General features: G+C 40.4%; 1 protein-coding gene across 3 annotated transcripts in view; it reads right to left on the bottom strand.

Moving 5' to 3' along the window:
* LOC117952226 (teneurin-3-like) overlaps positions 1–12,935 on the bottom strand; it is a 242,888-nt gene that overhangs the window by 43,572 nt on the left and 186,381 nt on the right. For 2 of the 3 annotated variants that reach the window (XM_034884382.1, XM_034884373.1), the window contains 5 exons: positions 10,928–10,999; positions 10,209–10,386; positions 9,500–9,520; positions 1,979–2,103; positions 1,520–1,627 (listed from right to left, as the gene is read on the bottom strand). In XM_034884382.1, coding sequence (XP_034740273.1) covers positions 1,520–1,627; positions 1,979–2,103; positions 9,500–9,520; positions 10,209–10,386; positions 10,928–10,999 — 504 coding nt within the window. The remainder of the gene's footprint in view (positions 1–1,519; positions 1,628–1,978; positions 2,104–9,499; positions 9,521–10,208; positions 10,387–10,927; positions 11,000–12,935) is intronic. The other variant, XM_034884389.1, reaches the window with a different exon arrangement.

Consider the following 12,935-nt stretch of genomic DNA (forward strand, 5'->3'; position numbering starts at 1 on the left):
AAACTAATTACAGCATATGACACAAGAGTATTCAGCAGAATAACATTATAACACCTAAGCCGTGCGTTACCTAATTTTCTCATCAACAAGGACAGTCAGTAGACAAGGATACAATGATCACAACTATTCAGAAAGGCTAGCCTGTTGTTTGGACATTCACAAACTGCTATCAGTGAAAAAGGCCCATGAACAGTTCTTTAATATTATAATCAGTAATAAGAATCAAGTCAATTGTTTGACTGGGACTAAACATATTCTTAAAAAATGGTAAGACATGTACTATAGGTTCTTTTTAGATTTTTTTAGTTTTTATATAGGGATTTTGGATTTACTTAGGACATGTTCTCATGTTATGCCAATCATTAAAAACTGACAAATGCAAGGCAGCCTCCAATTTGCAAATAATATTTATTTAACCACACTTATAGTCAGGGACATTATTAGACTGTGTTGAGCTTTGAGGTGTAATAAACACAGTCACAGTTGTGAAGGAACCAAATCCTCCCTGTGGTTGCGGTATTCCTTTGTTGCCAAATAAGCAGGAAATAGAAGCATTTATGTGAATGGATGCGTGGTGTTGGTCCAGTTTGGGGGATAGAGCAATTACACCACAGACAAAACCAGTCATAAGAAGTGAAGGCAATAAACATCATCAGGGGATTTCAAAGTCTGTGACTCTTGGAAAAAGGATGCCCCTCACCCCTACTTACAGTGGTTTATTTAGTTTAGCTCACTTCCTATTCCTACAGGATCATAAGTATGTTATTTGATCCCACAGACACTCAACAATTAAGCCTTCATAAAAAGATCTGGTCAAAGGCATTTATTAGTTTCGGAGTCTGGGAAAGAAACTGCAACGACGGTATCTCTCCACTATCTCTTCAACCACATCACACATATTTGGTCTATTCTATGTGATCTTCTTTTGGTAACCATTGTAATAACTAATGTAATTCTCTGAGCTTCCCTCCAAAAGTGTTTGGAGCCCCTCAGGGAAGGGCCACCTCCCACTTTGAAAACCACTGTCCTAGATCCTGTATACACCGCCTCCCAGACTGGGCACACACTTCATCATTTGGACTTCTAAGATTTCAGTACAGCACTGCAAAATTGTGGTGGAAGACAGATTACTTTCTCAGGATAAGAAGGCTGATTAAAAGCTTATAGTATGCTCCCGTTTCTAAATGTAGGACCAAATATGTGTGTTATCAGTTAGGACCAACGTCCAACATTGAAACATATAATACATACAGGCTAAGATTTGATTTGGGAGAGAGTGTACAGGTCACACTTTGTGCCCTTGTGTGTCTGAACTGTCTTGAGAATCCTCAGCAATGGTTATGAACAGGGTTAAATAATAACCACCTACCTTATTATTTATTAAATGCTTATTTTAGCATAATCTTAGTTTATACATTAAGTGGTTTTATTCACGAGCTTATAATTCCAAAGTCTTGCACTGGTTTACTATTTTGTAATTATGTGGATATGTATTTTGTTCTTGTGTTTATGTAGGTACCTTTAGGTCCCAGTAGCTGTGCCTCTGTAGCTTTTCTTCCATCTCCACATCGGGCTTCATCAAATGGAGGACATTGTTCCCCTGTACCGGCCACAACTTCTCCATTACCTGAAAACACACATCATCATTTATTGCAAAAGTCCCCATTCAATTCAATTCAATTCAATTCAATTCAATTCAATTCAATTAAATTCAATTCAATTCAATTCAATGGGGCTTTATTAGCATGCACATTTCAATAACAATGTTGCCAAAGCATCCAAATACAATTTGTCCAAATGTTCTGACAGTACACAGAAAACAGTAATATGAACAACTCTCTCTCTTTGTCCTGCTATATAATAAGAATGACAATTGAAGTGGATGTGTGTGTGTGTGTCCATGAATCTGGTTGAAAAGTTAAAAACGTATTGCTTTACCAACATGGTGTGTTACTGGGTAAATGAAGTGGATGCTTACTGATGAGGTCACGGGCACCGATGAGCATCTTGGGTCGGTAGATTCGTCGAGAGTTAGTGTCCGACACATACAGCTGCCCTGTGACTGGGTCGGTGGCTAGATAGTAACGGTGAGCAGGGTTGTTGCTAAGGAGGGCAGTGACAGACAAAAGGGGAGGAGGGGAACAAACAAGATAGAAACCAGAAAGAATTGGTTTAGTCGTGTTGTATCTTAAATAATGTCAGGATCTCACACTTCGGTGTTTAAAAACTTAACATTTAAAAAAGAAATACAACCTGTTTAGAACACAGAGACTGGTGGAATGTTTCTTCCTGACACTTTACTACATGATCCAAAGTCTGAGTGCAAACCAAGGGGCCTTTGAGGTGACAAGCTGCCATTTTCAGATAAAGTGTATGGCTTTAACAATTTAATTTAACCAATGGTTAAAAAGTTTACAATGAAATGCGCGGATTTAAAATTTGGTCATAGTAATGAATAAAAGTAGAGTAGATGAACTGAAAGAAAATAAACTGGTGTTAATTTACTTCCAGGGGAGTACCAGGTGGTTAGTGTGTGCGTGTGTGTGTGTTTGTACAGTAGGTGGTTGTGATGGGCCTTCACTTGCTTCAAAGTTTGTGACACACTCTTAATGATGCCTGCCAGACTGTCATGTGATATCCATCACACACACACAGACACACACAGACACACACGCACACACACACATGCACACACACGCACACACACACACACACACACACACACACACACACACACACACACACACACACACACACACACACACACACACACACACACACATACAAACACACGCAAACACACACAGCAAGTATATGTACATGTGCACTGGCCTCTAGCCATAAGTACTGGTTGGTGATAATCAGCAGATGATCACAGGCTGTTAATTAAGACAGCTAAAAATAGACAGGCAGTGTGAGACAGTCTGTACTCAAAGGACCAGACATGCTGATAAGCATGCCCTTTTGTTTTCATTTAACCTTCTGTGAAGCAGAAAATTACAGTTAAGATTGAAACATTTCCAAGATTCAGGATAGTTAGCACCACAGAAAAAACCATGGAATTCATCAGCCTACACAAACAGAAACGAGAAAAGTAGTGAGGAGTGATGGATGAGGAAATGATTGAATGAGGAAAGGACACAGATCCCAGAAAAAGAGGAAAACCGAGGGAGGGAATACATGACTGACTAAGGCAGAAAAGAAAAATGTGAAGGAAATGAATCAAGAATAAGAAAAAAAGAGACAAAAAGGAAAAGGATAGTATGGATGTGAAAGGTCAGAAAAATGATCAATTTAGTCAATGAGAAAAGGTGAGACAAGAGGGAAGAACTTAAGCATAAGAGGATAATGAAATTAAAACAAATGAAACAGAACAGTCATCATGGTGTTAATAAGTAAACATGAAGGAAGGGCAGGAGTTTAAAAAAATGCGCAGTGACATGACTGGTCCTCCCGAGAGGATATTGGTTTTAATTAAAAAGGGAAATTTAGTTGAGACTACATTTGGATGAAATCCAATCATTGTGTCTTGTCAGTGGCGAAGAAGCCCCAGGTAGGCTGTTGCTTTGTATGTGTCTGAAGAGATATAGAAGAAAATGAACTGGGTTGAGCTTTATTTTTTATAATTTTTAAAAGGGAGGAAAGAGAAAAAGACCGGATAACACAGAGCAGCAAATCTTAATGTATCAGCATCAATCACACAGATGGGGTAGATAGGTATAACAAGCACGTTTTGTTTTCCATCATGAAAAAAGACCTGGTACTAGCTAACAGGTACTTTTTTAGTATCCTCTGTAATGGACACAGTAGCTAAAATTGTTAATCTTCTCATTGCTCGCTCCTCACTCACTCAATCACCGCCGGTTTAATTCTCTCCTGGAGGAGATCATGTGGCTTACAAAGATTTGCCTCCCCACTGCCTTGTAGGTGGCTCAGTGGTTTGGGAGTGATTTGTGGAGTGCATTGACGTGATCAAAGCCTCTGTAATGGAGAAGGAGCTGGACTAGCCTGAGCTGGAGGATGAGAAATGGCATGTGAAACTTGCGTTCCTCACTGACATCACAGGAAGTCTCAACACACTGAACCTGCAGCTGCAAGGCGCATGCCAAACCATGCCAGCTCTTTCTGATGCATTGAACGCATGTCTATTGAGAGTGACGGCCTTATCCTGTGACAATCAAACTGAAGCTCTTCACTTCTTCAGACACCACAGGGAGATGTCATCATCCGAGCCTGTCAACTCTGAGGACATCAGAGGGTTCATTCAAGAACCTGAGACAGAATTCTCCACCAGATTCAAAGATATTCAGCAGTATGGGCCTCGTTTTCTTTCTGGCTTGGAGCAGATTGGGATTGAGGTAAGTATGAAATACAGCTTTTTAAGGGATTCTGATTGTGGACCTCTAAATTTTCAGAATTCTTCCAATCACTTAAAACACATGCCAGGGACCAGGCAGCATAGATTGTTTCAATATGGGATAGTCAACAGACAAGTTTGCATGTTTACAAAAGTGTGCGTTGATCCCCACATTCAGTTCTGCCTACATGTGTGAACAGACCTTTTCACACATGCCTTATTTAGTTTTGTTGAATTGCACTTGTGTGAAGTTTGCCCCCTTGGTGCACCGGGACCGGCATGATAAGGTGGTCTTGGTGCGCTTTCAATCCAACTCTGGAGCAGTCCGTTTGTGGTGAGAAGGTGATCCGACCTCAAACCGCACCAACTACTGTATGTATCCTCTGCCAGTCTGAGCTAATGTCTCCTGTAGTCAGGTGTGCTTTGCAGTCTGCAATGCCGCAAAGCAGCAAACAGCTGCAGTGTTTCTCTTACAGAAATAGACTGTGGTCAAGCTCTTCATCACATTTCTGTGGTCAAACCAGCTGCCAGAGTGAAGTCCCGGCGGAAATGTCTGATTGTTTAAATGATATGAGCTGGTTTGACCAAAGATGCAAGACATATTCACAGTCCAGAACACAGGATCTTCTTCCGCTTTTTACTTTTTAGCTCCCGCCCCCAGACACAACCAACCAAAACGCTGAGTGTATGTCCGTGATTGGTAATGACACATTTTGGTACGCTTTGATTTTTCCAGGAGCGAAACGGAACCGAACCAAGAGGAAACTGCTCCAAGTTTACAAACTCATCAACTGATTCGGAACCGAAGCAAACAAACTAAAGGTGTGAAAAGCCCTCTGACTGTGCTGGATCCATCTCACCACTGGATGTCAACCACCCAGTCAGCTGCATATGAGCAGCTGGATGTATCATCATGTAGTCCAGATATAACTGGTCTATATGACGATACACTGCAAAAGGATAGTTTGGTTTTCTATGTGTGCGTGAGTAACTGAAAGAGGTGATGCTGATCCAATAACAGGCCTACAACACTATTATTATTATCTAATAGAATCATCAGTCATATGATAACACACAAATATCAGTCACAATAAATTACACGCAGTTACGAGATGACAGAAGGTTGCCCACCCTTGCTCTGAAATAAGTATTGTCATAAATTAGCTGTTCACTACCTGCTCAGCACCAAACTACTGAGCAGGTAACGAAGGTGTAGCATTTAGTAGCCAAATATTTTTCAGTTGGTGGAGACCTAAACCGAGGAGAAGGAGGTAAATATTAGACTCACATTTAACACCATGATGTTGCTCTGTGTCTGCTGGATGTGTAAAAATGCTAAACTTTGCTAACATGTTATATTTAAAGCAGCCCCCCCAAAAAAAAAAACGTTTCTAAAGCCCAATTTTCATACAATGACAGCATACTTCTTTATATAGCTCTAATTGTATTTTTATTTTATTTTAGAAGTTATCTGCTGTAGTTATGGGTGATACTGGGGCGGGGCCATCACAGAAAAGAAGGAAATTAAACAAAGAACAGCTACAAGCTAAAAGAGAAAGTCTACTGTATGGGAATTTGTTACTTCCATTTGTTACTTCCATTTGTTTTGATTGTAAACGATTCCAAACCCACCCCAAATGGGTCTTGTAATACGTAATATTTCAATCAAATTAACAAAATAACTTTAGATTGTCCGATGTGTTTGTACATGAGTAGCCAACATTAAATTATGGCCCCCCGTCCAGTTAGCGGTTTACTCTGTGTTTGTGTTGGCCTGCTATTTCTTTTCTCCATTGTCCCCGTGTAACGTTAATTGTGCGAAGTGTCCGTTGGTTTCATGAAATGCGCTATATTATCTAAGTTATCATTTTTATTTTGCTACAACAAACTCTTAATGCTTTGGCTCGTGACACGGTGACTGTGAAAACGTTAGCCGGTGTGGCTCACAATACATCCAAAGTAGGCTAAGTTACCATATGTAACTCCTAATTTCCCCCGGTTGTGGAACAGCTGCGTCAATTTTCAATATAAAATAGAGCGTGCTCACAGCAGATCATATCTCCCTGCACTACACCTTGAAAACACAGCACAGAGTTGTTTCCTCTCTACTCCTCTGACTGGAAACAAACGGGTGTTGGTTTAGTGGTTCTATTCTACATGAATTTGTGAAATCTAAAACTATTTCGTAAACCTTGTCTTTGCTTTGTCTGTATGAAATCTTTCACGGCTATGTATCATCTTGCAGGGGCTTGACAAGGACAGAGGAGATGGGGCTGGGTTGAGAGAGAGATAACGGGAGTGAGATATTAAACAGAACAAAAAATTAGGAATGTCCGTAACAAGGGCCAACATCTTAAACCCCCCCATATCTCTACATGCTAGGGGCTGCAGGAAAAGCCATGACTTCATCTAAGCTGACAGCACATGTCAAGATTAGAGAGGGAAAGAGGATGAGGCCGAGGGACACGCAAAAGAAACAAGTAGAAAACGAGATGAGGGGGTCTGATTTGATGGGAGCAAACATCAAGGCTACTTCTTCTCTAATTCTCTGCTACTCGGTGCCTCATTTTGCTCTGCTGTCATACTGCAACATTACTGAATAGTAACTAAAATGGATAATTACATACAGTATGAATATATTTCATAAGTAACTTTGGTGAGTACAATGTGAGCCTGACAAATATAAATTAAAGGCAAAACAACTGAAATATGACCCAAGTTGAAATCAACCATGTACAAAGCATCCCTGGAGCTAATGAAGCTTAGCGTAAATTCTTTCAGGAAGACTTCTTTGCTTCGCATTCTCTCTCCCTGTCTCCCTGTCTCCCTGTCTCCCTGTCTCTCTGTCTCAATCTGATCAGCTGACACTGGTTGGTTCAACTCTTTCAGTAAAACTCTTTGAATTAAACCAACCAGATGTTGCCAAAATCTTCATGAGCTGTTGGGTTGTTGTTATTAGGGTTTAAACCACGAAGTGGTAGAACCGTTCTATGTTTGTCTGTTTTAGTCATTATTATTATTATAATATTATATTATTTTCAAGTTATTGACCAGTGAACTTCAAAAGGGGCGTGGCTGTGGACGTAAATGAGCACAAATCAGCAACCGTAAGGCCAATCATCACAAAACTCACAGGGTATGTTCAGATAGGTGCCCCAGATATACTGTACCCAGATAGTTTTATATACATAGGCCACTAAGGTGCGCTACAAACACAACATAGGTGAGTGGCATTACACACATTTTACTATAAATCACATAATCATAGTCCAATCATCACAAATCTCTCAGAATATGTCCTGAACCAAGTACAGGAGGCGCTATAAATGCAAATAAAAAGCACGATATATAGCACAAATCAGGCTATGAATGACTACAAGTTTGTCCAATAACACAAATCTTCCATGAAATGTCTACATAATGACCTCACACATACACTGCATGTCTCATTCAAATTTACCGGTAGGGGGCGCGTTAAATGCACAATAACTGGACGCGGACTGACGCAAATCAAGGATTGAGCTTGGAATCACAGCTTGCGGCTTTACTAGCAATTATTAGCTTAACTGAGCTACATGTCGCACTGAATTGAAAATAAACATTTTAGACAAATCAGTTGTAGGCATTTTAAATAAAGTGCAATGTTTGTCCAATCGTTACAAAGCTAGCAGGATGTTTTTTTTAACAATGCTGGACCACATGTGTGAAATTACTTTTAAGTCGCTGAGAAAAAAGGCTTGAACCCGCAAATTGCCGGGTATATTTTAAATCTGTTCTCCTCTCTGCTGCAGTCAGTTTTTATTTCAGGCAAAATCGATGCGACCCTCATCCACCCCATTCACCTCCAGTTCTCATCATTCCCAGCGCTCCATCATCAGAAGCCCCATGAACATCTATCCAGACCTTCAGGCTCTTCCTTTGTTCCTTCATCACCACCAGCAGGGGGATATTCCTGGATATCCAGGAAGCCATTTGCCGGGTGGATGCTTGGAATTTCCCCCTTTCTGTTTTACATATCCTGGCCTCTGCTGAATTATTTTTATACCCGGTGGGATAAAAAAAATTCATAGTGATCAATGCTACTTCACTAATAGTATTTTTAACTAAATTAAGCTCTTTAATGTGAATAGTGCGATAAAAGGATAAATCTGAGCCGCTGCTGCTGGTTGCATAGCCGCTACAGAGCTCCGGGACGCCGGCTACCAGCTGCAGTTGTTTAGCCGCCGATAGCTGACTGTGAGCCGGGTACAGGCACCACCAGATATCGGTCCTTTCAGGTGCCGTGGTAGTGGAGTTTAACCAGAAAAAGTGAGCCTTATGCGGCGATGACAGTTCTTCCGGTCAGTTGCCAAAAACGACTCGTTAAATTCAGGAAAAAGATTGTGGTTTGGATTAAGACATTCCCGAGGAATGAATGAGCATTTCCTGGGTGAAAGTATTTAGTTTTTGCCGCAAAGTGAACTCGGCTCTCCGGTTTGAAAGCGTTGTATTTTCCATTAAATATTTGGGAAATACATTGCATATTTAAGTGTTACCATGTGCATTGTTTTGGAGAGGGGGATTTAATAAGTGAATGTTTTGTTTTTCTGTGCATTATCTGCTGGTTTCCCAAATCGTTCCCTGTGAATATCCATCGCCTCTAAATCCCATATAATTGTAACATTCTGTTTAATCGCCAAAGACTCTTACAATTCAACCTATTATGCAACATGTTAATTAAACTTATTTCATTCTTAAATGAAGTCTGTCCTAATGGACATTTACAAAATGGTGTGAATATGATCTGTTTGGTTGCACATCATGTGTTTGTCTGACCTATGTTACAGTTTCCTCTGTCCTACATTATACACTCTGCAACTTTAAAGCATTACCAGACTTTAGGAAGATATAATATATGCAACGTTAGCTTGGTAACAGCTTGATCCAGCTCAGTGTCTCCTTGATGCACTGAGACCTTGGGCTAGAGACAGCATATAGTAAGGTGTGAAAGCTGGCAGGTATGGGCAACAGTGATTGTTTTAATTGAAAAGGACGAGAAAAAGTCAAAAGAAATGATTAGACTACAGTCTGGTGCATAAGCAGCATGAATGGACAGTGGGATGAAATGAAGGTTAAAGGTTGAAAAGGATTAGTCACTCTTACCTATGTCTGAAATCTTTGTTTCTTTAATACAATGCAAGCAAAGGAAAGAAAACAGGAGAAAGGAGAGTTAGTCCGGTTGAAAATCACCAGAAAGCTACTGAAAAAAAGTTAGAAGTGGCAGTCAATTTTAGAATTTGAGTTAGCATAACAGAAGCCAACAGGAAGAAGAGTTCAGTTGTTAGACAAGGACATTGAAGAAATGAACACTCAAGAGTGTGCCAGAAGCTTGTTTCTAAATTAAGAGCACTAAACCAGTTATCTTTTATCTGTTAGCACTTGGGCTAAAGAGTAAGTACTTTAATGTAAATGACTGTAGTGGCAAAGTCTCCAGTCTGGCTATTCATCTATCCTCTCTTCTTTTCTGTTTACAAGTTCTGTTCAAATGTATCCAAGACCAATGATGTGGAGTTGAACAGTTGAGGGCAAAAAGGACCAAAACGGTTGATGCAGATTTATTCAGATGCTAGGTTTTAATTACAATTCAAGGACTCTTAAGTCATTCAGTTCATTTTTACAAATGTTTTATGTCATATTTTGCTTTTTTAAAACCTGGATGAAATAGTTTTGGCAAAAGCTTTGCCGTTAAACGGATCAAGAGTTCGCTGAGTGAGACCTTTATGGTATGTCTGTGACACTAAGGGATGTATTCTCTGGATTAGGTTCAGATCCTTGATGTGGCAAAAGCAGCCAACCTCCTCTCCCCTCTTACCTCAGCTCCATGACACTGGTCACATTCCCAGAGGGGAAGATCCTCCTGATGTAGTTGAAGTCTCCAACAAAGATGCTGCCATCTGCTCCGCAGGCCAGAGCCAGGGGCGCCAGCAGTTTGTTGCCCTCCGCCTGCCCATTACAGCTGGGACAGGAGATGCTGCGGCGACGTCCGTTTCCTGGCATTGGACGTTGAATCAATTTTTAACAACTGAACATTTAATGTCTACTTTACAGACTCAGCAGTTGGGCGCTTATTTCAAATTCATTTTATCTAGACAGGCTGTTTAACTGTTGGGGGTCAAGCACTTATTTAACAATGTCTAGTCAAAGAAAGACTTAAAAATGTTTGACATCTGTCCATCTGTCCATCATCTCAAAGACACAAGGTTTTTGTGAGAAGATAGTGAGAACTTCCAAAGGCACGACGCCTAGGGTTGGGTATGGTTTGGTTTAATGTGTGATACCGATGCTAAAACAATACTTTATAATACTAACTGTCTTCTACAGGAAATGAATGTAGGGCATTGGTATACAAAGTGAGATGCATACTTGGTAGATACGTTTGTTCTTATTATCACATGAGATTCTTGTGGCTCTCACATTTGAACCATCGGAGCAAGTCAAGCAAATTCACTGATCATTATGTAATAACACCAGCAACACCCTTCACACACATGCAGGCTCAATCAACTCAATAATATCGGAGTCTGTATTTACCCATGATGCTGCTGATGACAGGGGGCTGCTGGGAAATGAAAATGTTCTCACCATTGCCCTTGTACAGTATACCTGGTGGAGAGAAAACATAAAGATGAGAAAATGCAGAGTAATTCTACTCTTTTTTATCAACACATCTGTCATTCCAAAATGCACTGATATATGGCACAGACAGGATATAGTCTTCACTTGTTGCACGGACATTATTGCACATTTGAAAGTGAGGGTGCTGTAATGAGGATGGTAGATGTGTGTCAATATCCACTTTTATTTCTAGGGTGTTTGGTGTTTTAGCCCCCAACGTCACCTCCCATGCAGCGCTGCCTAGAAGGCACTAGAATAGGTTGCATCGTTAGGGTTAAGGTTAGGGTTGGGTGCATTGAAGTCATGATCAAAGCACTGCCTGAAACATTGGAGGCTTGAAACATCATCGAGCCATTTCTACCGGGAGTTCAGTGTAATGGCTACATTCTAAAAGTTTTACTTGACCCACTTATAACACTGTGTTGATATTTTCACTGCACAAATGAACTAATAACTATGTTTTAAAACAGTATCGCTTTTACCCCACTGCACCCTCATCCCATTGGTTGAGTGTAAGATAAAACCAAAATTCACTTACCAGTGTTTGTGTGTGCATGTGTATGTGTCTGCCCCCTATGATGTTGTATGAACCCTGGCACCAAAGAACCCCAGACTGTGTGGGTGTGTGTGTGTGTGTGTGTGAGAGAGTGAGAGATAGTGTGTGTGTGTTGCATATATACAACATGCAGACATATCTGAGGGTATGTTTGTGTTATAACACATGAAATGTCTCTTTCTGTCACCATGGGGTCCCAGAGGACCATACAGCATGTAACATTAAAGCAATGTTTCCCAAACTTAGGGTCGGGACCCAAATTGGGTCGCAGACCCGTTTTATTGGGTCGCCAATTGGCAGAGAACAGACTAAATGCTCAGCATGACCTCAGAATGGCACTTTCAAAAACCGAACGTAGACTAGATCAGCTGGTTGATATCTTCAACCAGACACACACATCTCATTAAATTCAAGTCAGCATTATTTGAAACAATGTTGGTGTCGGTACTGAGGATGATGGGAGGGGACAGAGAGCCAGGAAGGAGAATAGAGACCTTTTCTGTTTTTGTTTACTTTAATAATGGAATAAATATACTTCATACACATTTAAATTCATGGTTTGTTCCGTCTTTTGTCCACAGTTTAAAAATGTAGATGTTACAATGATTCATGGTGTATTTTTGTAAATTTGGGTCCCGGGGAGACACCAAATTTCTCTTTTGGGTCTCGAGGTGAAAAAGTTTGGGAACCCCTGCATTAAAGGAATGCAGATGTGGTTGCTGTATGTGTGTGTGTGTGTTTCACTTTTGAGGAAAGATACACTAAGTATTTAAATGTAAATCAGCTTTCAGCTAAACGTGGCACGATGAAGAAATTCTCTGTATTTTCTTAATTAATTAATAATTCATTTAGTTCATTTACTTCTATACGCATTTACGTTAATGTAAACAATGTAACCTAAGACTATGCTGATTAGAAGTGGGTATCAAGAGAATCAAGTGATTTTGGTGACATATTTTGGTGACACTGAAGTGGTTATGACCAGGTGTATTTTCCACTCCAGAGATTTCCAGATTTTGTTTTACAAGACCAGGTGGGAACCTGTATATGGCTGGACCCTGTTTGGTCAGTGGGCTAAATGTTGGCCACATTCTTGCAGTCAACGGTAGAGTCTATAATGTGAATTCCTGGATAATAAATTTGAAATGGCCCCAGTAAAATTTCTTCTTAAGTGTTGTTGTCATATTTCAGTTGCCAACACACAATGGACAGGCAATGACTTGCTTTGTTAACCAGATCTGACCTAAGATGCATCCCATGTAATTACTGTATGAACATACCCACAGCCTGAGCCAGCTAGCAACCATCCACTATCATTACAGCCCTGGCCGGGGGACACATCCACAGTCAGCCCCCAGCCAGCTAGCA

The sequence above is a fragment of the Etheostoma cragini genome, chromosome 2 (assembly GCF_013103735.1).
Source record: "Etheostoma cragini isolate CJK2018 chromosome 2, CSU_Ecrag_1.0, whole genome shotgun sequence".
NCBI lineage: Eukaryota > Metazoa > Chordata > Actinopteri > Perciformes > Percidae > Etheostoma > Etheostoma cragini.